The sequence below is a fragment of the Giraffa tippelskirchi genome, chromosome 5 (genome assembly GCF_054371585.1).
Source record: "Giraffa tippelskirchi isolate mGirTip1 chromosome 5, T2T-mGirTip1v1.2.pri, whole genome shotgun sequence".
Lineage (NCBI taxonomy): Eukaryota > Metazoa > Chordata > Mammalia > Artiodactyla > Giraffidae > Giraffa > Giraffa tippelskirchi.
In genome coordinates, this window is record NC_137279.1 from 24039641 (window position 1) to 24067567 (window position 27927).

General features: G+C 37.7%; 1 protein-coding gene across 12 annotated transcripts in view; it reads right to left on the minus strand.

The window, feature by feature from the left end:
- Positions 1–27927, minus strand: part of RABGAP1L (RAB GTPase activating protein 1 like) — a 652518-nt gene that overhangs the window by 243041 nt on the left and 381550 nt on the right. For all 12 annotated transcript variants that reach the window (XM_081493701.1, XM_081493699.1, XM_081493697.1 and 9 more), the window contains exon 14: positions 26347–26460. In XM_081493701.1, coding sequence (XP_081349827.1) covers positions 26347–26460 — 114 coding nt within the window. The remainder of the gene's footprint in view (positions 1–26346; positions 26461–27927) is intronic.

A 27927-nucleotide genomic window follows, 5' to 3' on the forward strand; every position in this document is an offset into this window, starting at 1 on the left:
CTGATACAAGTATAGACAAATAAAACAGAATAAGAAGTCTAGAAGTAGTTCAGTTCAGTTGCTCAGTAGTGTCCGACTCTTTGCGATCCCATGAATCACAGCACGCCAGGCGTTCCTCTCCATCACCAACTCCCGGAGTTAACCCAAACTCAAGTCCATCAAGTCAGTGATGCCATCCAGCCATCTCATCCTCTGTTGTCCCCTTCAACTCCTGCCCCCAATCTTTCCCAGTATCAGGGTCTTTTCCAATGAGTCAACTCTTCTCATGAGGTGGCCAAAGTATTGGAGTTTCAGCTTCAACATCAGTCCTTCCAATAAACACCCAGGACTGATCTCCTTTAGGATGGACTGGTTGGATCTCCCTGCAGTCCAAGGGACTCTCAAGGGTCTTCTCCAACACCACAGTTCAAAAGCATCAATTATTCAGCGCTCAGCTTTCTTCACAGTCCAACTCTCACATCCATACATGACTACTGGAAAAACCATAGCCTTGACTAGACGGACCTTTGTTGACAAAGTAATGTCTCTGCTTTTTAATATGTTGTCTGGGTTGGTCATAACTTTCCTTCCAAGGAGTAAGCATCTTTTAATTTCTTGGCTGCAATCACCATCAGCAGTGATTTTGGAGCCCCAAAAAATAAAGTCTCTCACTGATTCCAATGTTTCCCATCTATTTCCCATGAAGTGATGGGACCACATGCCATGATCTTAGTTTTCTGAACGTTGAGTTTTAAGCCAACTTTTTCACTCTCCTCTTTCACTTTCATCAAGAGGCGCTTTAGTTCTTCTTCACTTTCTGCCATAAGGGTGGTGTCATCTGCATATCTGAGGTGATTGATATTTCTCCCGGCAATCTGGATTCCAGCTTGTGTTTCTTCCAGTCCTGCGTTTCTTATGATGTACTCTGCATGTAAGTTAAATAAGCAGGGTGACAATATACAGCCTTGACATACTCCTTTTCCTATTTGGAACCAGTCTGTTGTTCCATGTCCAGTTCTAACTGTTACTTCCTGACCTGCATACAGGTTTCTCAACATCAGATGGTCTGGTATTCCCATCTCTTGAAGAATTTTCCAGTTTATTGTGATCCACACAGTCAAAGGCTTTGGCATAGTCAATAAGGCAGGAGTAGATGTTTTTCTGGAACTCTCTTGCTTTTTCGATGATCCAGCGGATGTTGGCAATTTGATCTCTGGTTCCTCTGCCTTTTCTAAAACCAGCTTGAACATCTGGAAGTTCACGGTTCACGTACTGTTGAAGTCTGGCTTGGAGAATTTTGAGCATTACTTTACTAGCGTGTGAGATGAGTGCAATTATGCAGTAGTTTGAGCATTCTTTTGCATTGCCTTTCTTTGGGATTGGAATGAAAACTGACCTTTTCCACTCCTGTGGCCACTGCTGAGTTTTCCAAATTTGCTGGCATATTGAGTGCAGCACTTTCACAGCATCACCTTTGAGGATTTGAAATAGCTCAACTGGAATTCCATCACCTCCACCAGCTTTGTTTGTAGTGATGCTTTCTAAGGCGCACTTGACTTCACATTCCAGGATGTCTGGCTCTAGGTGAGTGATCACACCATCGTGATTATCTGGGTCATGAAGATCTTTTTGTACAGTTCTTCTGTGTATTCTTGTCACCTCTTCTTAATATCTTCTGCTTCTGTTAGGTCCATACCATTTCTGTCCTTTACCCAGCCCATCTTTGCATGAAATATTCCCTTGGTTTCTCTAATTTTCTTGAAGAGATCTCTAGTCTTTCCCATTCTGTTGTTTTCCTCTATTTCTTTGCACTGATTGCTGAGGAAGGCTTTCTTATTGCTCCTTGCTATTCTTTGGAACTCTGCATTCAGATGGGAATATCCTTCCTTTTCTCCTTTGCTTTTCACTTCTCTTCTTTTCACAGCTATTTGTAAGGCCTCCTCAGACAGCCATTTTGCTCTTTTGCATTTCTTTTCCATAGAGATGGTCTTGATCCCTGTCTCCTGTACAATGTCATGAACCTCCATCCATAGTCCATCAAGCACTCTATCGGATCTAGTCCCTTAAATCTATTTCTCACTTCCACTGTATAATCATAAGGGATCTGATTTAGGTCATACATGAATGGTCTAGTGGTTTTCCCTACTTTCTTCAATTTAAGTTTGAATTTGGCAATAAGGAGTTCATGATCTGAGCCACAGTCAGCTCCTGGTCTTGTTTTTGCTAGAAGTAGAGCCACCCTTATATAGTCATTTAATTGCAACAAGGTTAGCAAGATAACAGTGAGGAAAGGAGAAATTTTTACATATGTAAAAATGGAAACCTATAGAGATTGTTTCAACAAATGTACTCAAACAACTGGAATCCATATGGGGGAAATTAATGAACCTTTATCCCTAACTTTAATTTCATATGAAAAAATTAATTCTAGACATACCATACTCCTAAATATAAAAGTAAAATTTAAAGCTACTCAGGAAAAAGACAGAACATCTTTGTAAAGGCAAAGGTTTCTTAGCCAGGGCACAGAAGTATTAACTATTAAAAAAAATAAACGGATACAATAGACATTAGCAAAATTTAGAAAGTGAAAAGCAGAGACATGACTCTGCTGACAAAGGTCCGTATAGTCAAGGTTATGGTATTCCCAGTGGTCACATATGGTTGTGAGAGCTGAACCAAAAAGAAGCAGAATGCTAAACAATTGATGCCTTTGAACTATGGTGCTGGAGAAAACTCCTGAAAGTCCCTTGGACAGCAAGGAGATCAACCCTGAATATTCACTGGAAGGACTGAAGCTGAAGCTCCAGTATTTTGGTCATCTGATGAGAACAGATGACTCACTGGAAAAGTCCCTGATGCTGGGAAAGATTAAAGGCAGAAGGAGAAGAGGGTGTCAGAGGATGAGATGGCTGGATGGCATCACTGATGCAATCAACATGAACTTGGGCAAACTTCAGGAGATAGTGAGGGACACGGAGGCCTGGTGTGCTGCAGTCCATGGGGTCGCAAAGAGTTGGACATGACTGGGCGGCTGAACAACAACAACAACAACACTGATAAAAAGATACCATTAAGAAAACAGTTGAACTACAGACTGGGAAAATATTTGCAAATGTATCTAAACAGTCTTGAACAGAATATATAAAGAACTCCTCCAACTTGATATCAAAAAACCCAATTTAAAAATGGACTGAAGATCTGAAAAGATACATCACAGAGAAATATCTATGAATGGTCATTGGGAACATGCCCAAGTGGAGAGGAGATGAAAATGGAGGATTCTCACCTCCCCCATGAACACATCAAAAAATACACCTGTATGTGGAACAGTTCTCACTGAAAACTCACTGGAGATTGGTAGAAAGACTACTGTACAACTAAGACTGTAAGAAAGATCCACAGAGAATCAAGTAGGAAGGAAAGAGAAGTGATGAAACCTGTGCCCCCAGGAGCAGACTCAGAGGAAAATGGAAATTATACGGGAACGAGATCCTCCTAGGGAGTGAATGGTTTGAGCCACATATTGGTGCCCCAACCTTGGGGACCAACACAGGGAAGATGAGCCCAGTGGCTGGTTGGAGGGACAAGGGGATTAACAGGAGGGCTGTGTGAAGACTGGACTCCACTTGTGAGAAGCATGCACACATTTGCTTGCTCCTGAAGCAGGACACAGAGTGTGGTTTGTAAACTGCATGAGTGGCTGGCCAGCTTCCTGAAGACCATACCAGTGCCTGCTCCAGTGCTTCAGAAGCATTCTGGGTCTCAGATCGCAACCATACTGCCAGAGCCCAAGGCCTGACCTACCCCAAATGCCTAAACCAGCACCTTTAGTACTCCAAGATACTTTAAAGTATTAAGATGGGTTAATTAATGGAATGCAAGAGTAGATGGGTAGAGACATCTGATAAAAGAGGTAACAAAATATTAATTATAGAATCTATGTGATAGATTTATGGATGTTCACTGTACAGTTCTTTGAGCTTTTCTGTGTATTTAAAAATACTTTGTAACTTTCGGGGGGGAATGTTGTTTCTATACTCTCTCTTCACTCTGATCTGGACTACAGACTACTCTTCTGGCTGGGGTTCCAAGGGAACTTTATATATTCAGTCAGCAAGTCACTACTTACAGAGTATCTATTATATAATCGAACATTGTGCTGAGGTAGACACAAGGGTGAAAATATATGGTTTATGTTCCTCAGCTCAGAATCTTGTAGAAGAACTCAGCACGTACAATGAGAAAGTACACAGTGAGATGAGTTCCAACAGACAGATGGAAGATCAGAGGGAAAGGGCATGTAACCAGGCCATAGTGCAAGGAATGGAGATAATGGCAAGGGAAGCATCTCAGACAAGGTTCTACTGTCTTACTCTTAAAGAAGAGGATGTGACCAGAATTGCTGCAAGCTTGGCCTCACATTCTTGAAGGAAGAATACTGAGATTCTTTAGGCATGCTGCATGGTCAAAGGCAGACAATGTCAGACACTGTGCTAAATGCTTTCCCACATTCTCAATAAATCCTCACAAAGCCTGTGAGATGACAAAAGTGATATCGAGAGAGGGTAATTAACCTGGGCAAGTTAAACAGCTAAAGCCAGGATTTGAACCCAAATCTTCTCAAATACAGAGCCTATATACTTTATACCTTTATTATATCACTGCTAGAGACTGTGTTCTCTCAGAATTCGTATGTTGAATCCCCAAAGTAATGGTTATTTCGAGGTGGGGCCATTTGGAGGTGATTAGGTCCTGAGGTAGAGCTCTCATGAATGGTATTACTGTTCTTACAAAGGAGATTCAAGAGCACTCTCTCACCTCTTCTGCCACTTGTGGACCCAGCGAGGAGATGGCCATCTATGAACCAGGAAGTGAGTCCTCACCAGACACTGAAAACTGCCAGCACTGTGACCAAGGCTTCCCCGCCTCAAGGATTCTGAGTAGTAAATGTTTGTTGTTTAAGCCCCCAAGTGAGTGGTGTTCCTGTAATAGTAACAAGCTAAGACATTCACTTAGACTGTGTGCAGAATTATTCTTCTTAGACATTTATGTGTTTGGATCCACATAAGATAAGAGGGTCTATCTTCTGATTTGCCTTGGGGCTCAACAGACATGGAAAATCAGATTGCATACTCTCAAGAAAAAAGAAAAAGACAATAATCTGATCAAGGGCAGCTTAATATTTTTCAGTCCATAGCTTCTGGGTTTAGGGAAGGAGAAGTTTTAATTTCTTTATGTAATATGCATGTTTATTAACATACTAACTACAAGCTAAAACTTAAGACATGAAAACACAGATAGTTGTTAAAGCTTAATCATGTTGGTGCTAACACGTACATATAATTTAAGTTCTCCTTATTAAAATCAGTATGGTGGGGGAATGAGAGGTTGGGATAAATTGAGAGAGAAGCATTGGAATATATATACTACCACGTGTGAAATAGCTAGCTAGTGGGAAGTTGCTGTATAACACAAGGAGCTCAGCCTGGTGCTCGGTGATGACCTAGAGGAATGGGATAGGGGAGTGGAGAGGGAGAGAGGCTCAAGAGGAAGGAGATGTATGTATACTTATGGCTGTTTCACGCTATGGTACAGCAGAAACCAACACAACATTGTAAAGTTAATTATCCTCCAGTTAAAAATATATTCTGAAAAATTAATATGGAAAACACTTGATTTTTTTTTGCCTTGTGAATAAGTGTTATGCATTGATAGAGATGCTAATTTTGAACATAATTTTCCACAGGGTAGTGAGACTTTCTTTGCCAATCCAAAATACACAATAACCACTACTGTTCTTGAATTATTTTAAAATCCTTAAGGAAAGTTTTTAGTCTTAGAGCTAGATTGTCTAAAGCCTTATCAAAAACCTATTTCTCTCCAAACACTCTCACTCACATGTCTTTATCAGATTGATACAGAAAATATAGCATGGTGTTTCTCTTTTGTCTCAGAAATGTGCAACATATTGCACTATTTTATCAAATAATCACACTTACAGATAAAGATGAAGGAAGTTCAGACTCACAGTAAGAATGAAATCTGATGTTCTTTAACAAGACAGATAGGCTGCTATGTGGGCATGCAAGAAGGAATTAAACTTCTAAAACAGAGTCCCATTCAGCTTCTTGATACTACTAAAGTACTGATGTATTTGTTGACTTAGTGGCTATCAATAGACTGTAGTTAAGTTTATCGGTTTTAACCATGACATGTTAAGTGTTTCTCTAAACTCTAACCTAAATATTGAATTGTCTCAAAATTTAATATAGCTCTGAGAATAGGAAATACTAACTCAGATTTCCCCACTTTAATAGGAGCTTGACATTTATGTAAAGCAATTTTCCATTTATTAATATTAGATAAACTGTTAAATCTATCACTACAATGGACTTCTGCCAACATGAGACCAAAACAAACAGATAAACAAATCAGCCTTCGGATTATTGCTCAGTAGCCCTTAAATGAGTATGTTAGGGAGAAAAATCCAAATATAAAATATGTAGAATAAATTCACTTACAAACTAAAAAGAGATCTGATCTCACACAATCTGAGAGACAAAAAAAGAGATACCGAAGAAATACTATTTTAAGTAATGCTACAATAAGCTAAATGAAAAGAGGTCACAAAGTGACAAGAATCATTAAAACACATGGTTGTCTAAAAGTAGAATAACATTTAAAGAAAAGATTACTTAATATAGCACAAGAATATAAGTGGCTTTTCAAATAATTCTTCAGCATTAATTTTTCTAACAAATAACCAGTAATATTTACTCAGTTCAGTTCAGTCACTCAGTAGTGTCTGACTCTTTGCAACCCCATGAATCGCAGCACGCCAGGCCTCTCTGTCCATCACCAACTCCCGGAATCTATCCAAACCCATGTCCATCGAGTTGGTGATGCTATCCAGCCATCTCATCCTCTGTCGTCCCCTTCTCCTCCTTCCCAGAATTAGGGTCTTTTCCAATGAGTCAACCCTTCCCAAGAGGTGGCCAAAGTATTGGAGTTTCAGCTTCAACATCAGTCCTTCCAATGAACACCCAGGACTGATCTCCTTTAGGATGGACTGGTTGGATCTTCTTGCAGTTCAAGGGACTCTCAAGAGTCTTCTCCAACACCACAGTTCAAAAGCATCAATTCTTCGGCACTCAGCTTTCTTCACCATCCAACTCTCACATCCATACCTGACTACTGGAAAAACCATAGCCTTGACTAGACGGACCTTTGTTGGCAAAGTAATGTCTCTGCTTTTAAATATGCTGTCTAGGTTGGTCATAACTTTCCTTCCAAGGAGTAAGTGTCTTTTAATTTCATGGCTGCAGTCACCATCAGCAGTGATTTTGGAGCTCAAAAAAATAAAGTCGGTCACTGTTTCCACTGTTTCCCCATCTATTTCCCGTGAAGTGATGGGACCAGATACCATGATCTTTGTTTTCTGAATGTTGAGCTTTAAGCCAACTTTTTCACTCTCCTCTTTCACTTTCATCAAGAGGCTCTTTAGTTCTTCACTTTCTGCCATAAGGGTGGTGTCATCTGCATATCTCAGGTTATTGATATTTTTCCCAGCAATCTGGATTCCAGCTTGTGTTTCTTCCAGTTCTGCATTTCTTATGATGTACTCTGCATGTAAGTTAAATAAGCAGGGTGACAATATACAGCCTTGACGTACTCCTTTTCCTATTTGGAACCAGTCTGTTGTGCCATGTCCGGTCCTAACTGTTGCTTCCTGACCTGCATACAGGTTTCTCAAGAGACAGGTCAGATGGTCTGGTATTCCCATCTCTTGAAGAATTTTCCACAGTTTATTGTGATCCACACAGTCAAAGGCTTTGGCATAGTCAATAAGGCAGAAATAGATGTTCTTCTGGAACTCTCTTGCTTTTTCGATGATCCAGCGGATGTTGGCAATTTGATCTCTGGTTCCTCTGCCTTTTCTAAAACCAGCTTGAACATCTGGAAGTTCACGGTTCATGTATTGCTGAAGCCTGGCTTGGTGAATTTTGAGCATTACTTTACTAACGTGTGAAATGAGTGCAATTGTGTGGTAGTTCGAGCATTCTTTGACATTGCCTTTCTTTGGGATTGGAATGAAAACTGACCTTTTCCAGTCCTGTGCCCACTGCTGAGTTTTCCATATTCACTGGCATATTGAGTGCAGCACTTTCACAGCATCATCTTTCAGGATTTGAAATTGCTGTGCTTAGTTGCTCAGTCGTATCCAACTCTTTGCAACCCCATGGACTGCAGCCTGCCATGCTCCTCTGTCCATGTGGATTCTCCAAGCAAGAATACTGGAGTGGGTGGCCATGCCCTCCTCCAGGGGGTCTTCCCAACACAGAGATCAGGTCTCCCGCATTGCAGGCAGATTCCTTACCATCTGAGCTACCAGGGAAGCCCAAGAAACTGGAGTGGGTAGCCTATCCCTTCTCCAGGGGATCTTCCCAACCCATCAATCAAACTGGGGTCTCCTGTATTGCAGGAGGATTCTTTACCAGCTAAGCTACCTTAGATACATAAGTAATTTATTTAACCCTTACAATAACCCTCTCAGTTAAGCACTCTTAATATCCCCATTTTATAGAAGAAAAAACTGAGGCAAAGTAAAAGTAAACAGCTTGTGCAAGGTAACCCAGTTAGTAAGCAGCAGGTCAGAACTCAAACTGAGGCAGCTCCAGTCTTCAAACTAAGACCCAGCTTCAGAGCCCAAGGCCTTAGTTACTGTCAGTATACAGTCTCTAGATCTCAATGATTGTTGACATCATATGTGGGACAGTTTACGTGAGCAACAGAAAGACCTAATGATAACACATAAATTTTTCTTTTTGCTATGTATTCAATGAATGTTCAGAAACAAATCACAGAGAGAGCTTTAGTTAAAGAAGAGGAATGCTAACACCAAGTTTAGGACAGTGGTTGACTTTGGCGAGGGAACACTGAATCTGAGAAGAGCATCTGGGAATATTCAAAGATATTGATAATGATATATTTCCTAAATTGTATGTACAGGGATACTGCTTCTATTATTGATTTTTTCTAATCATAAATACAAATTATGTTTACTCATTTGAATGTATGATACATTTCATAATTTTAAAAATTTGAATATATTTGAAAACATTTCATAATTTTAAATTTTTGATAAATTTTAAAAATATGACATTTCATAATTTTAAAAATTTAATTAAAGTTTTAAAAAATTACTTATTAGTAACATTCCATTTCACTGAATGGTACACAGCACTGGTTTATGTTAAGATTTCAATTTGGGTGACATCTCTAGAATATAAATTTATGAAAGACACACACTGAGCTGGAGTTTAATATAATGATTCAAATAGTAAAACAGACAACTAATAAAAACCACTTTCCTCGGAGAAAACGGTACATGTATAGCTGATTCTCATTACTTACCCTAGTTATGCTCCATGAAGTTTCTGCAAACACTGAATTGAGCAGATTACTCAATTCCTATCCCGAGGGGATACAGTGTTTTAGGCTTCTGCAAGCCTCTGGTCACAACATTTTCATCAACTGATCAATATACAATCTTGTGTTACACGTGTTTCTACTTAAATACACCTTTTAAAATATTTATTGTTGACTCATTAATGCTGAAATCACAGCCAACAGTGTTTCACTCAAGCCTGAATGAAGGTTATCTAACATACGTATTTCCTCCACAAGGCACATCACAGCCTTCTGCTGCTGCTGCTGCTGCTGCTAAGTCGCTTCAGTTGTGTCCGACTCTGTGTGACCCCAGAGACGGCAGCCTGTCAGGCTCCCCCGTCCCTGGATTCTCCAGGCAAGAACACTGGAGTGGGTTGCCATTTCCTTCTCCAATGCATGAAAGTGAAAAGTGAAAGTGAAGTCGCTCAGTTGTGTCCGACTCTTCGAGACTGCATGGACTGCAGCCCACCAGGCTCCCCCGTCCCTGGGATTCTCCAGGCAAGAATACTGGAGTGGGTTGCCATTGCCTTCTCTGTCACAGCCTTCTGGTGCTTAGCAAAACAGGCAGCACTTCAGCACGACACGTGGGGAACACTTTAAACAGCAAAATCACCAACAACAAAATCACCAAAAGCACAAAAAGGAGGTACTAACTACACTGCAAAAAAGACACTGGTGTGTAGTATGAGAGCTGAAACAAGAAGGCAGAGCATTACCTAGTTGCATCTGAACTTGGCAGGTACTTACTCATCAAGCGACTCAGACACTGTGTACAGGCACATCAGTGAATGACTACAAAAGCAGCAAAAGTATCAATTTTGAGGTTACAAACAAATCGTAGCAAGTAGGTGAATTTGAAAATATGGAGTCTCTGAATAATGAGGATTGACTCTGTGTATGTGCATATTAATAACTATATTTGTCCATGTCTACATATCTTCTTGAAGAAATACATATTTTTTTGGACACACACACATATACACACACAGGCATATCCAAAATTAAGTGAAATTGTTTATTTCTGAATAAGTCTACAAAAAGTTAATCAATACAAAGCATTTTAAATTAATAAAACAAATATTGTTATTGATTGGAATAATAAATTATTAGTTTTAAGAAGGACCACAAACATTAGAACAATCAAGTAAATGAAAACTTAATGTGAGTGTAGCCCCACAATACAATTTGAAGTTTTAAATTTTGATTATAAATCAATGTTTTATTAAAAATTTTCAGTACTCAATTTCCTGATCATATTTCTTTTCACTCAAACCTTTAGAATATTATCACTGACTTGTTTTTATCTATTTCTTTACTATTCAGTACCAGTAGTCCACAGTAACGAACCATTCATTATCCACTGTTTTCTATGAAACTCAGCATGTGTTTTACCATGAAAGCAATACAGTTATTAGGTTATCAGATTAGCTGTAATCATAAAATAAGTCCCTAACTACAGTGACCAGTTCAATAACTCTAAAATCATTGATTGCTGGGTTAGAAAAAGCTTAATCAAAAGTTTTCTACTAGTGGATCTGAATGCCAAATACTTCAAATTTCAGCTCTGCCATTTACCAGAATTATTTCAATTCCCTAAGTTTCAATTCTTTTGAGGCAACAAATATTTATTGAGAGTCTACTATGTGAAAGGGTGATCTAAGCAGTGAACAAAAAGGCCAAAAATCTTTGCTCTCATAAAATAAGCCTTCTTAGTGGAAAAATATAACAGCCTAAATAAATAAATACCAACATAGGTACAAAGATACATACATGTATGTCTGAAATTATTAAGCGCAGTGGGAAAAAGTAAAGCAGGGAAAAGGGCTAAGAAGTGCTGGGTTAAGAGGAGATTAAAGTTTTAAGCCAGGTGGTTAGGGCAGGCCATACCGAGAAAGTAACACTTGAGCAAGAAGCTGAGAGAGGTGAAACAGCAAGCCACAAAGATCTCTGGGAGAAGATTGTTCCAAGCAGAGGGGATAGCCAGGGCAAGGACTTCAGTGTGTGAGCAAACACAGCATGTATGGCTGGGGCAAAATGCAGGATGGAAATACTACTAATACATGAAATTCACAGCCCTGTAAACCACTATAAAGACTTTGGTTTTTACAATGAATAGTACAGAAAGCCGGAGAAGGCAATGGCACCCCACTCCAGTACTCTTGCCTGGAGAATCCCATGGATGGAGGAGCCTGGTAGGCTACAGTCCATGGGGTCGCTAAGAGTCGGACACGACTGAGCGACTTCACTTTCACTTTTCCCGTTCATGCACTGGAGAAGGAAATGGCAACCCACTCCAGTATTCTTGCCTGGAGAATCCCAGGGACGGCGGAGCCTGGTGGGCTGCCGTCTATGGGGTCGCACAGAGTTGGACACGACTGAAGCGACTTAGCAGCAGCAGCAGCAGTATAGAAAGCCACTGGAAGCAGAAAGATCAGGTAGATAATCATAGCTTAGACCAGGGTAGCTGCAGTGGAGATAGTGATTAAACAGTCAGGTCCTGCGTATATTCTGAAGACAGAGCCAAAAAGGCTTTCTAAAGGACAGGTGTGTGGTATTGGGAAAGGAAGTCATGCACGGCCTGTTGACCTTTGCATGGCTGTAAAAGCACCGTAGGCCTGGAACGTTTCCACATGTGGAAATAAGGAGTCCTCACAGCTTGAGCTGAGCTTACTGTCTTGTTTGGGAGTATATTTTCCTTTTCTAGCTTGATGTGTACTTCATTGTTCTGCTGAAGTGTGTGTGTCATATGGCACCTGGCCAACCCCACCATTATTATCTACAGCCTTAGTGAGGAGGGAACGTGGCCCATCCCTGCAGCACAGACCATCTCCCTGCAACAGTACAGGTGGGACTCACTCACCACAGGGGGCTGACACTCACTGCTGCAGCTGACTTTGCTCTCTCTTTTCTATGAGTAAAGCATTGCTCCTTCCAATGCCCGTGTGAGTCGTATCTTTCCTAGTAACTCCAACGTCTGCAAACCACACAGTGGGTTGACATCCTGGGGCTGCTGCCCCTGATGGGTAGAGAATGGTTGCTACTATTTTAAAAAGTAGTGAAAGAGAAAGAAAGCAGAGTTCAAGGATGATTCAAGGTTTCTAGCTGAGTGCCTGGAGAATGGAGTTACTACTCACTGAGACAGAAAAGACTATGATGATTCTTTCTGATTTGGAATACATTTGTTTTCTGACCAGACCATTTTCAGAGCAGTGATACAGGTAAAATGCTGACTGATACAAGTTTAGGACAGAGATGGAGAAGAAGAATTGGTTACAGCAAGTATAGACAAATCTTCTGAGGACTTTTGTGATAAAGGGGGACAGATGTTTTCATCTATAACACAAAGGTAAAAATAGAAACCATATAAGTTTATTTGAGAATTAAGCAGAGTGCCCAGTACACAGTGAAGTGCTGAATAAATGGTAGCAATGACAAGCTGACATCAAGAAAGATTACTATGCCCTTTTCCCAAATATCTCATTTCAGCCATCTTCAGAATGAATGTGAAGCTATCTGAAAGGGGTCTTACTACTAAAATTCTTATGGATTCTTAGGTTCACTGACTTCTTGAGAATGCTCAGTTTTCTCTAGATGCCCCCCTCAAAAAACTCACAAGTTTGTTTAGATACGTAAGTTGTACCTTTTTTTTTTTCACTCTTTGAAGCCAGATATGCCAATGTAAGTCTAATATATCTTCATAAACTCTCACAAGTAAAACTCAGGAGAGACACAAAGGATAATAAAATTCATCTGTAAAACATCATTATTCTACCCATTTCCTTCCTGACGCCATTAGGGAGAGAAAGACAGAAACAGAGAAGGGTAAGCTGGCATGCGATATCCGACCCTAACCAGGATGACAAGACCATCCATGTGAGGAAGTGGTGGCTGACAAGGTGAGTACATGCAGGGTGACATTCTGGCCCAGGCGTTAGAGCCTGACCATGGTAAAGAGGCTCTCTGTGCAAGAGAGAAGTGCCAGCAGCAAGGGGAGATTGGTCACAGACAGCAATGGTGATCTAATGGATTAATATTTTAAGGATAATGGGAGCTGGGTTTCTCATTGTCAGAGAAGGGAATTATAAATGCAGGACACTAGAATTAATCCTCTGGTGCTGGACTGAAGTTGGAAGTATTTCTATGAATCCATAGTTTTTAACACATATGAACCGATATAAAAACAAATGTGGAATTACTAGAGTTGATCAATGAATATAGTAAAGTTGCAGGATATAAAATTAACACACAGAAATCCCTTGCATTCCTATACTCCAATAATGAGAAAACACAAAGAGAAATTAAGGAAACAATACCATTCACCATTGCATCAAAAAGAATAAAATACTTAGGAATATATCTACCTAAAGAAACAAAAGACTTATATATAGAAAACTATAAAACACTGATGAAAGAAATCAAAGAGGACACAAACAGATGGAGAAATATACCGTGTTCATGGATTGGAAGAATTAATATAGTGAAAATGAGTATTCTACCCAAAGCAATCTACAGATTCAATGCAATCCCTATCAAGCTACCAATGGTATTTTTCACAGAACTAGAACAAATCATCTCACAATTTGTATGGAAATATAAGAAACCTCGAATAGCCAAAGCAATCTTGAGGAAGAAGAATGGAACTGGAGGAATCAACCTGCCTGACTTCAGACTCTACTACAAAGCCACAGTCATCAAGACAGTATGGTACTGGCACAAAGATAGAAATATAGATCAATGGAACAAAATAGAAAGCCCAGAGATAAACCCACGCACATATGGACACCTTATCTTCGACAAAGGAGGCAAGAATATACAATGGAGAAAAGACAACCTCTTTAACAAGTGGTGCTGGGAAAACTGGTCAACCACTTGTAAAAGAATGAAACTAGAACACTTCCTAACACCGTACACAAAAATAAACTCAAAATGGATTAAAGATCTAAACGTAAGACCAGAAACAATAAAACTCCTAGAGGAAAACATAGGCAAAACACTCTCCGACATAAATCACAGCAGGATCCTCCATGACCCACCTCCCAGAATATTGGAAATAAAAGCAAAAATAAACAAATGGGACCTAATTAAAATTAAAAGCTTTTGCACAACAAAGGAAACTATAAACAAGGTGAAAAGACAGCCTTCAGAATGGGAGAAAATAATAGCAAATGAAGCAACAGACAAACAATTAATCTCAAAAATATACAAGCAACTTCTGCAGCTGAATTCCCGAAAAATAAATGACCCAATCAAAAAATGGGCCAAAGAACTAAACAGACATTTCTCCAAAGAAGACATACAGATGGCTAACAAACACATGAAAAGATGCTCAACATCACTCATTATTAGAGAAATGCAAATCAAAACCACAATGAGGTATCATTTCACACCAGTCAGAATGGCTGCTATCCAAAAGTCTACAAGCAATAAATGCTGGAGAGGGTGTGGAGAAAAGGGAACCCTCTTACACTGTTGGTGGGAATGCAAACTAGTACAGCCACTATGGAGAACAGTGTGGAGATTCCTTAAAAAACTGGGAATAGAACTGCCATATGACCCAGCAATCCCACTGCTAGGCATATACACCGAGGAAACCAGAATTGAAAGAGACGCGTGTACCCCAATGTTCATCGCAGCACTGTTTACAATAGCCAGGACATGGAAGCAACCTAGATGTCCATCAGCAGATGAATGGATAGGGAAGCTGTGGTACATATACACAATGGAATATTACTCAGCCATTAAAAAAAATACATTTGAACCGGTTCTACTGAGATGGATGAAACTGGAGCCCATTATACAGAGTGAAGTAAGCCAGAAAGAAAAACAACAATACAGTATACTAATGCATATATATGGAATCTGAAAGATGGTAACGATAACCCTATATGCGGGACAGAATGAGAGACACAGATGCATGGAACAATTTTATGGACTCTGAGGGAGAAGGTGAGGGTGGGACGTTCTGGGAGAATGGCATTGAGACATGTGTATTGTCATATGTGAAACAGAGCACCATTCCATGTTCGATGCATGTGACAAGGGCTCGGGGCCGGGGCAGTGGGATGATCCAGAGGGATGGGAGGGGGAGGGAGGTGGGTGGGGGGTTCGGGAAGGGGAACACATGTAAACCCATGGCTGATTCTTGTCAATGTATGGCAAAAACTATTACAATATTGTAAAGTAATTAGCCCCCAAGTAAAATAAATAAATTTATAAAAAATAAAAAAAAAATAAAAAAAAAAAATAAAAGTTTAAATTAAAAAATTAAAAAAAAAAAAAAAAAACAAATGTGGGCAGTATATATCAGAAAAAAAAAAAAGGCAAACTAAGGATCTCCAAAAATGCGCTTCTCCTTAACAACAAGAAAAATGGCAGAAACTGTTATAATCAACTTTTTCAGAGCTCTGGATATCGAACAAAGGTTTGCAGCAGCCTGAGGGACATTTATTCCAGAAAAGCAACTGAATTTTGGTAAGAGCGAGGAACTCTGTGACATTTTTAACTTGCCCTAGTTCCATCCCCTGCTCCGTAGCAACATGAAGACCTTGAAAACTAACAGCTTGCATTCTGCAGTGAAAACAAGCAGCCTGGCAGCCACCAGAGGGAGCAAAATGGGACTAGAGCTTCCTGTAAAGACCCACTCCCAGAAAATTATCATTATTTGACCTGTCTACTGATTCCCCAAAGAGTCTACCTGCAACGTTCACTCAGGATGGAAGCCTTTTCCCCAGGGGCATTTGTCAAAAACAATTACAGACACGTTAAACATGGCGACTGCCTAAGGTGGTAGATGAAAGTTGGAGCAGACAAGAAACTAACCAAAAGGCTTAAAGGTAAAGCTTGGAAACAAGATGTCCATAAGGCCTATGAAAGATTCGGATATATTTCTGAGAATTTATAGGGCCACACCTATGCATAAGGTTTGAGAGATGCCCAAAGCTTTGTGTATGCTTAGAAAAGGCCTGAGATGGTTTTAAAATCTCACCTCTGGCCATCCGTGAGATTCTGCACAAGTTGAAAGTCAACTGGCTGATTGATGAGTACTGAAGACATTCCTAAATACATACACACAGCCCCATGACAAAGACTGAGAAACTTACTGGTTACAGGCATTTAAGGAAATCTCTGTCTAAACACTAGCTAATCACCAAGTGGAGACTTCAGTGGCCACAAATAACAAAAAATACAGACTTCACAGAATTAATGCAAAAAAGTTACCAACCAAACTACATTAACAAACAACAATAAAAGTTGGCAAACCCATAGAGACAGAAAGTTCAATGACTGTCAAGGGCTGAGGGCAGAGATGATGAGGAGAGACTTGTAATGGATACAGGATTTTTTTTTGGAGTGATGGAAATGTTCTAGAATCAAATAGTGGTGATGTCTTCATAACCTCTTAAATATACTAAAAACCACTAACTTGTTCAATTATTCAAAGGGGTGAATTTTATGGGATGTGAATTATATCTCAATAAAAATCTATGTTTGTGTGCATACACATGCTTACGTATGTCTTTGTGTATATTTATATTTCCCAGCCCTGTTCACTGTGGTGACTTGTGAGAAATGACATCCCAAAGCAATGAATACACCTAGCAGATCTTGGTTTCTTACCATTTTTGACTAAAGAAAATAGGGCTCCTTGGAGAAATGGCTAATTGCAGAACTAGGGCAGAGAAAAAAATCTTGGAACATCTTTTTGAGGCAGAAAGAAAGGCAATGCTCTAAGAATGATAGAGTACATCTATCATTTGAAGGTCTTAAAAGTCTCCTGCTGTCTAATTGGGGACAATCTGAGCACCAAAACAAATAATACTAGTGAGAGAATATAATCCCCTGAATAAAATGAAGATTCACAAGTCCAAGTGACTACAGTAAGTAATAAATAAATGGAAAGTCTGATAAGGAATGAGATATTTACATAGCTACAAATTGTGTCACACAAAATACTTATCAATTACAAAGGCAAGAAGAGTAACTTCATATCAGAGAAGCCTGGTAAACAGCATCTTATTTATACAATTAGGGTAAAAATGGGGAAGCACCCACACCTGTGTGCCACCTGGGAGAAAGAAAGAAGAGCAGAGAATTCCTTCTGTGTTATTTCTGCCAAAAATATATAACCTAAATCTAACCATGAGGAAAAAACAGGCAAATGAAATTAAGGGACATTCTAAAAAATGGCTGGTCTGTAATCTTCAGGTCAATAAAGTGAAGGAAAGAGTGAGAAATCGTTCTAGACAGAAGGAAATCAAGAAGGCAAGACAATCAAAGGAAATATGTGATTCTAAACTAGATTCCTTCTCTATACAGGATAATATTTAGATAATTAGTGAAACCTTAATAAAGACTAAAGCTTAGGTGGTCGCAATACAGCAGTGTTTGCTTTTCTGATTTGGATGCTGTATTCAAGTCATGTGGGAGAATATTCTTGCTTGTTAGAAAACACCCTAACGTATTTGGGAGTGGTGTCGCATCATGTTGGAGAATCACTCTCAAATAGTACAGGAAAATAAAATTCTGTACCTGCAACTTTCTTCTAAGTTTGAGATTGTTTAACAAATATAGAGAAATATGGAAATATACATACATATATATAAATAAATTTGACAGGATCATTTTTGCCTTGATTCTAATAATAAAGACTTGGAGCTTAAAAAATTTTTAAGTTTTTCCTATATGCTGATAAAAAGGGAATATCAACATAAGCTCTAAAAATAGATTCAGTGATATGAAGTCATCTAAACACTGGTGACGATAAATGTAGAAGGCTAGATGTCTCACAAGTATTCACTCACAAGCAATTTTCTTATCTAATATAGCTGGCAAGATTCCTAGATTTGTTTCCTTTTATATAACACTTCTAAAAAAGCCCTTGGCAACAACTTAAAAGTGAACTGATATACCCTTTTGTTTCGAAGGAAATGTAAAGTAACTGCCATATCCTTAAAAAAATTTTTTATGTCCTTTTTATAAGAAACTGCTGTGTGATTATGGTAAATTACTTGCAGGATTTATACTCTTGATTTTTAAAAAATGGTACATAAAGGACATCAAAAGGAGGAAGGAACTCTACAAAATAAAGAAAAGCAGCAGCCATGTTCTGAAGAAGTTTAACCTGAATAGTCATTATGAATAAAACTGCAGAAGGAAATGGTAGAAATAGAGAGCTTTTTCAGAGTTTATGTACATTAAATTTTCATCTGAAATATCAGCGTGATGACCATGAAAATGCACCTCTCAGATTTCCAACATAAGGGAACATATTGACCAAGGGTCCCAAGTGGTTGCACCAAGATCACACTTGCCATGGGCTGCTCCCAATTAATGACTGAGCGCAGCAAGAACCCAAAGGCAGGACAGCTTCTGGGAAAAGTGGGCGCTTACAGGCCACCCCAGTGGCTTTGCCAAACTTGCCTCAAAAGTGCACTACATCCAACACACTTCCATCTGACCCTCTTCCCTTCCTCTCGTCTTTCGGGATCAGACCAGCATGGCTCACCCAGCTTCCTTCCCATTTTCTTTTACAGGCACTTCCCCTAATACATTTTTTACACATTTAATCCTGTCTGGATGACAGGCTTCCTACAGGACATGAAATAACACAGTCAGCTGCATCAAGTCAAGACTGCTGAGTCAACTATATTAACACCGGATAACCAGTACTGACTGCACTCAGCAAGCAGGGACAAAGAAAAAGAAAATGTCAGCGACAGCCTCTTCCCTCCAAGACTGAACACACTGCAGAAAAGATGAAAATGAAATCAATCAGATAATGTTCAAAATATAATTCATAATAACCTAAATTGTACAAGAGTATTTTTAATCTCTAAATCACTGTGGGTAGAAGTGGGTAGGACAAGTTTCACAAGGGAAGTGGGCAACTAAGAATTGGACAGATGGGAAGGAGGAGGAGAGCAATTCAGATTCACACCCTTCCAAGGTCTTTAAGAGATGCGAGAAGAGGTCTGGTTAAGGAGGAGGCTTCAGAGTTTTAAAGACATTGCCAACTGCATAACAATTAGTAAACAGGAAGGAAGTGTCCATAATTCTATAGCTAACTAACTCAGAAATAACTGAAGAGTTTATTACTTAGGATATTTAAGGCATCTGAATCTGGTATAGAAACACACCTCTATTGTGAGAAAAATCATAAATTCAGGAGGTACCAGGATTAGCATTTTATTTGAAGGTTCTTTGTGTATGTCTTTGCAGGCTAATTTTGTTTTTTCCTTTCCTATTTTAAAAAGTAACCTTATTTTTCTCCTTTTCTTCAAAGAGTAATGTTTTCTTAAAAGAGTGACTATAATCAAACCCTTAGGATAGACTCTAATCCTTGTATTCTAATTTCATACATTTTTATTATCCTCATAATCCCACCATTTCTCTTCTTTATTCTAATAATGGTGTGATGGCTTCAATTAGCCTTTCAGTTGAAAGACTACAGACAGGCTCCACAGAAACTACAAAGCTATTTCAAGAAAAGCTCTTATGTGCTTAGGCACATAAAGAAATTTTAAAAACCTCTTCAGACACTCTCAAGAGCATTACAAATCTCTCCTTCTCTTTCCAGGATTCCAGCTTCACAAACCTGACCTTTTCGTTGTTACAGTTTCAGAAGAAAACTCCATATTTAAAATAACAGTATGTCTTCCCAGTTGACCTCTGACTCATAGAAAGTCTATCCTATTAACATGTGTATTAAATAGATAAAAAAAAAAACCAAAACATCCTTAATGTATGACTTTAATGATACTAACAAATATAAAAAATATTTTAAAAATATTTACGCAAAAGCTAAGCATAAAGTTAACTCCCAACCACACACACATACACACAAGTGAAGCTTTTCAACTTTAGGTTGCTAAGATTTCTTTTTATGTGTCTGTATGTGTGTAAGCATGCACCTGATGTTCTGAATAGCTACAAACATAATTGTCCTTCCATAAAAGAAGCAGAAATAGCCAATTCTTCTAAAATTTGAAATGACTGATTTAAAGGGGGGGAGGGAACTAAACAAGCTCTTACTCTGAGAGATTAAGTCTTAGCAGTATGATAATCTACTTATCCCCCTGTAAACAAATCATCAGTGAGTTTCCCCCTCCTCCAGAAACTCTGAAACTAATAACTAACAATATGTCTACTGAAAAGTTTGAGGAATACATTATAAAGGTTTGATCTCTCATATTTTCTCACAGGAGCTAGGTAATACCTTATAGAAAGGGAAATTTGTGGGAAAGTGCCTATAATAATACTAAGAATAGCTCAGCAGAGATTTTCGTGGTACACTGTCAGGTACACAAAAATTAAAGGTAGGGCCAATCAAAGAGGAAGGTCTCCAGTAAATATTTCAGACTTTTAGTTGAGATCCTGGAAGATCCTAACCCTCCAAGCAAAAAAATAAAATCAAAACTGGCTCAAAGGGATATGGCAATACTCCATCTTCTTACCAGAGGAATACTGATTCTGCTCTGGAATAAAATAACATCATCCAAAGCCTTTATAATTTTTCATACACAAGACCCAGAATTCTATTAAATATGACTGAGTAGGCAAAAAACATGAGCAAATAAATAAAAATCAGAGAAAATAGGAATACATTCATGTAAAGTAAAAGTTGCTCAGTTGTGTCCAACTCTTTGTGACCCTATGGACTATAAAGTCCGTGGAATTCTCTAGGCCAGAATACTGGAATGGGTTGCCTGTCCCTTCTCCAGGGCATCTTCCCAAACCAGGGATCGAACCCAGGTCTCCCACACTGCAGGCCGATTCTTTACCAGCTGAGCCACAATATATTCATAGGTGATCAGATACAAGATTTTATCAGACTTGGACTTTAAAATAACTGTGATTAATCTGTTCAAGAAAATTAAAGGGAGGAAAAAAAAAGTAATTTCACCAAGGAACTGGAATCTACTTTTTAAAAAATCAAATGGAAATTCTAGAACTGAAAAATAAAATAACATTAATCAAGAATTTAATAGATTGGAGGAAGGATGATAGCAGGCTATAATGTGTTCAGAAAATATCATTCAAACTAGGGATCATTCAGGAACCCCAAGGAAGAGAAATGCATTACAAGTAGTCAAATAGGTACAAAACTGTATTGAAAGTACTATCAATTCTGTAACAACTCATCCCTACAGTCACAAACCCCCCATAAATCAAGAAAACAATATAAATAATATACAATTGTATCTACTTTCACAAGAGTCAGTGATCATTTGCGTTCTGTAAAAGTCATGTATCACAGAGTGAAGTAAGCCAGAAAGAAAAACACCAATACAGTATACTGATGCATATATATGGAATTTGAAAGATGGTAATGATAACCCTATATGCAAGACAGAGTAAGAGACACAGATGCATAGAACAGTCTTATGGACTCTGAGGGAGAAGGTGAGGGTGGGACGTTCTGGGAGAATAGCATTGAAACATGTATATTATCATATGTGAAACAGAACACCATTCCATGTTCGATGCATGAGACAAAGGCTCAGGGCCGGGGCAATGGGATGACCCAGAGGGATGGGATGGGGAGGGAGGTGGGTGGGGGGTCCAGGAAGGGGAACACATGTAAACCCATGGCTGATTCATGTCAATGAATGGCAAAAACTATTACAATATTGTAAAGTAATTAGCCCCCAACTAAAATAAATAAATTTATTAAAAAAAAAAATCATGTATCAGACCACTCATCATTTTGCTATCTAAATAACTCCTGAAATGCTTTAGTTCTTATATTAAATCCAACCTCATTTTTGAGAAAAATATTTGCTGCAACAGGGGTTACATTTATTTTTGTCCTTCTACAAACCATTATACTATCAAATTATTAACCCAGATGAACAGAGGTATGATTTCTCTGTAATATGCTCAATCCCTCCCATTTAATTCACAGCACTAGCCTCTTTTATATAAATCAGTTTGCTGGAATCAGAAAATTTGAAAAAGCAACATGCCTCAAATTAAACTGCACAAGAGTCACTTCAGTCTAATCTGTTGTGAACAATGTTTTAGCTAATTACTATGACTTGTCTTAGGTCTTATAAACAGATGTGTATCTAGAAGTAAATCACTAAATGCGCTACATTTCATGCGTTCATGAAACACTCCCAAACACAGTAACAGAAAGCAAGGTAAAGATTTCAAAGTAAAATCACACCCATTTATAGTCCTAGTATTGACAAACAGAGCTGGGACCTAATATAGGAATTGTTAGTAACCGTTCGATTCCTCATTCAATACGTCATATTTCAGAAAAAAAAATTCAAACAACACTTAAAATCATAGCAAACTGTAATAAGAATAATCTTATCACACCCCACGCTCTTACTGAGGAGGAAATTTAAGAAGTGATTTTCCCAAAGTCTTAAATCTGCCTACAGGAGGAATAAGACCAGAACCGTATCTCTTAATGTTTAGTCCTTTAAACTATGCCAAACTGTCTCCCAACTAAAACCAGATTTTACATCATATGTAAATTAGAAAAGTGCTAAAGATACTTGGAGAGACCTTATCTTCTTCCTCCTTTAAAGGACACTATTTCAAAATATGTTATTGACATAATTAATAGGAAAGAAAGGAGGGAGAGAAGGGAGAAAAAAAGGGAGGGAGAGGAGAGAGAAAGGAGGGGGAGGGTGCCAAAACCTTCTCGTTTCTAGAATCTTATGAATCCTATTATACTTTCAGTTCCATTTCCACACATAAATTTATGACAACGGAAGAATCTTTGAACCTTTTCGATTTCCTCCTACTCTGAAAAAGATATTAAGAGTCAACAACTAAAATTGACAGGGCCATTAAAACATGACAGTGAGTTTTTAACAGTATTCCCTCTAATCTGACAGTTCAGATCATTCCTCATTTCATCAGTCACTGAAAACTTTTTAACTACAAAGTCAGACTGTATCCTTGAAACTAGAGTTGATTTCTACACTTATTCTAACTTAAGTTCTCTTAATAATTTCTCTCTCAATTTAAGAGATTTCATTGATGAGGAGTTGTCAGGAATAAATGAGGTGATATATGTGAAAGTACTCTGTAAATTTGAATTTATTATAACACTTGGAAGGTATTGTATGAAAAAAAAAGTCTATAAATGTGTTGCTTATGTGAATACCACCAATCTTAGTGGTAAATCATTAAATGCATTTCCTTTACAATCCAGAGTGAGACAAGGATGTCTGCTATCATTACTTCATTTTAACACTATAACAGAGGTTCGGGTCAGTGCAATAAGACAAAAACTTGTTAAGGGAAAAAAAAGAATAAGAATGGCTTAAGAAGAGGCAAACTGTCCTAATTTACAGATTGTATAACTAAGTAGTTGGTTTAATGCCAAGGTTTTATTAATGCTTATTCAGCTTTGTGCCAAGTATCCAGAATGGAAACTCAGTTTTATTGCTGAGATTGTGAGGTATGATGTTAGATACTATTCTAGAAATAAAAATGATAGAATAGGTTCATCATACTCAGTGACCTTAAAAGTCATACATGGCAAGATAAAGCTCATATGGCTCAAATTGAATACAAAAAGCAAAGGAAAGTGGATGTACAAACTTGAGAAGAATATTTAATCTAAACTATTTGTGATTATCACCACCATCACAGGTTTTCCTGCAAGAGGACTGGACTACTAAATAACAGCAGCTCAAGAGGAAAAGGAATTGTGTCAATTACAAACTAAGTGGTCCACAAGGCAGGACCCCAACAATTTTGGTTTCTCCAACATTTTCTCATATATTCATCTCTCCTCTCCTCCATTATCAAAGACTGTTGAAAAGTTATGTTCGGGTAATATGTATTTTAGTATAACATTAAAAGCCTAAGGAACTTTTATTTACTATCTTAAATTCTGAAATGTTTTTAGTATGATTTTTTTTTTTTTGGTTTTCCACATTTTCATGAAATTCAGTGTGATTTAAGCTACTTAGCAATTATAATGTATCTTAGAGCTACATTTTCATAACATTTTTTACTCAGAAAGAGTTTAAAACTGTGTAATTGCATTACAAAACACACACTGATAATCTAAAATGGCTACACAAGCTGTGGGAATGTATAACAAATACTTTCTAGTGAATTCAAGGCTGGATTATTACCTGTAATACAAAAGCAAGGGGTATCATATACTTAAATGCACCTACTATTTAATTTTTATCTTTGTGTTCAGTAGTGTTTTGGATGTTTCCCTTTGAAATTTTACATAAGGAGGCAAATACTGGTTTACTACAATGGAGCAAAACTCTGCAATAATGGCTTCAAGCACATAGAGCCATCTGTTTTAGATATGTGAAAAAAGTATCTAGATTCAATCAGAGACAAATTGCAAGAAAAGTTACTGAATGGCTGAAAATATACTAAATTCTAGGAGAAAAACATTGCTCCATATACCATAAACCAGACCTTTCTAAATAACTTAAGAGACTATATAAATTTTGATATCTTCGTGATACAAGCCAGACACTAGCTTGTAAAATTTCAAAACTGGTAGAAAAAAATTTTAATAATTACATTTCCTTTTTACAAGCATATAATGAATATAAGATACATTTTTCGTGGTGTTTGATGGTTTGGGGCATTTTAAAGACTAGATGACATATCACCTTCCAGAAATCAGTACACTGTCAGACTTTAAGTTAATAATACATTTCTAGCTCTAAACGATATAGTCATATAAAAATAGACTTCTGATCAGTGTGTACATTTATAATCCTCCAATATGGTTACATCAAGAGAAAAGAAATGGAAAAAAAAAAGACAAGACAAGATAGGAGTAGGCAGAAGGCTAAAACACAAACATGCAAGAAGGATTTTAATCAAAGTATAACATTTGCAGAACATCCATCCTACTTGGTTAGCACATATAAGCACTGCTTTTGTAAGCATCTTTTTTTAAAAAAGTAAATATAAAAGGATATTGATATGTGAGTATATTTCTGACTACCTACTGACTACTCTTTGCTACTAAATACTTAACTAAAGGCTAAATTTGATAATTCAGAAACGTGTAATCTGGCTTGAAAATCAGCCATGGTGTTTGTTGTTTTTCCATATTATTACAAGATTTTTGTGTAGCTCACTATTCATTAACAATCTTTACTGGAATGGTAGCCAAGGACAAATACTGAATATACCCACCACACTTTGTAGGACATTTTAACTTTGGGGATAAAGGGCAAAACTTTTTTTAATGGAAATTTTGCAATTTTGAGTCTCTGGCCTCAATTAGCATGGACAATACAAGTTAATGATATATAATGATTTGAAAAGTTATTCTGCATTTCTAACATAACTTTGAGAAATTAATAATCTGATAACTATTCTCCACTAATAAAGTGTTTTTTTTTATTATTAATTTAAGCACGGCCTATTTACTGAAAATCAGGAAACAGTTTTCTTCCAGGTCTACTAATAATGAGGGAGAAGAAAGATTTCAAAATGGGACATTAAAAACTGCACAAAGATGTGACATAACTCAGAGAATATCAACAATATCAGAGAACCTGCCAGTATTCCAAAACAGGTGCCGCACTGTTTCCTACTTTTGCCTACTGTCAAAAATTGCAACAATTGCCACATTATCTTGTCAGATAGAGTCATCGAGAATCCTCTGAGCCTTCACTGCAGTAGCCTAAGAGGACCTTTCAGTTTCTTTCCTGTTAGCATCAAAGCCAAACTGAAGTCAGACTATGCCCCCTTCCTCACAAGAAGGTACAGAGCACACAGCCCAAAAGTCATCTTCAGGACTCAGTATGGAGGATCTGGTAGTGATAGCGTAAAGGACAAACAATGGCACAGGGCAAATAAGAAATGCAGACAGAAAGAAAATCTAAGAAACTTTAAGATGTGTTCCTAGAATATAGCCCTGAAGAGTAAGTTAGAAAAACATAAGGCAGAGGGCCTTACCTTGCAGATCTTGTAGAGGGATTCCTGGCCGTCTCCTCCAGTATCTTTGAAGTAATCATGTGCAGGAAATGTACGATGAATATCTCGAGTAATAACACTCTCCTGGGCTGAGTCCTAAAAAAACAGTAGAGTTGGTCATTGATTTAAATTTTCTTAATTATGAAAAATAATATGTACATGTTAAAACATTTCAAACAGCACAAAAAATATTTGCCGCTTCCACCATTAACAAAAAAAACCAGAAAACCTGCCTTCCTTCCCAGATGCCTAGTCCCATTCACTAGAGATATTATAAATACCACCAATAGTTTCTTTTGTGTCTTTCCACCCATTTATCTCTAGATGTGTGAATCCATGTTTATGTGAGGGGGAGAGGAGAGAAGGAAGTTGCACATACCCATCTCTATCCTTTGCTTTTTGAAGCACAAATAGACATAAGCTCTCTGCTCTTTTCATTTAACAGGATAACTGATAGAATATTCTTTATCAGTACATGTAAATGTGTTTAATTCTCTTTAAGAGCAACTATTAAAAAGAATGAGATACACCTGGATATAGACATACCAAAATTTATTTAACATTTTCTTATCACTTTTTTCTATTTATATCACAAATACTATCACTAGGAATATTTCCATACATACATGTTCAAGACAGATTCCAAGAGGTGGAATTGCTAGGATACTGGATATATGCATTTCCACTTAAGGTACTTTCCCTTCAGAGTTGTTGTACCACACATAATCCAAACAATTATAGTGTCTGTGTTTCTCCACATCTGCCCCAAACCAAATATTATCTGACTTTTTAGAGAATCTGATATATGAAAACTCAGACCATAGTCATTTAAAATGTACAAAATATTATCAATCTTTCCTCCCAATAGGTAAATTACCCAACTCATTTGCTTCAGAAAATAAAAAGCCCCCAAACTAGCATACTAAGATGACATACACTTTAAATATAAATCTAGAGGCTTTTCTTTTCCAGACAGATTTAGGATCTAAAAGTTCAAAATTGAGTAAGTTCTAAGCTTTACAAAAAATGATTAATCATTCACTTGATTTTATTCTTCTCAATGTTTGTTTTATCTGTTTAAATGTCAAGAAAATAGAACGAGACTACTTCTAGCAACCTCAATAATGAAAATATTCTGCACAATTAAAGAAGCATCAATGATTACTAATGCAAAGTAAAAGTGTTGTTTAATATCTTGTTTCCATATTTGAACAAATCCTCTCTTTCAGTTAAAATTAAGAAAAGAAAAAAATGTTTAATATATGAGTTACTTTAATAAATGCTATTTCTCTTTCTTTTCTAGCTGAAAAGTATATAAAGGAGGAGTAGCTGATGAGCTCTAAAGTTAAGCCAGTGCCTTCTCTTGCTGCCTTTTTCATTTCAGCTGCTATAACATGCTGGGTGGTAATTAGATCTTATATCATGTGGAGAAACAACTAAAACTGAAACGTTCCAAATCTGCCAGTAAACACCAAACATATTATAAATCAGTCCAGAGGAAATTCTGATGGCTTATAGGAATGGAATGCTAAAGACAAATAAAAATGAAACTTTCAAAAAATT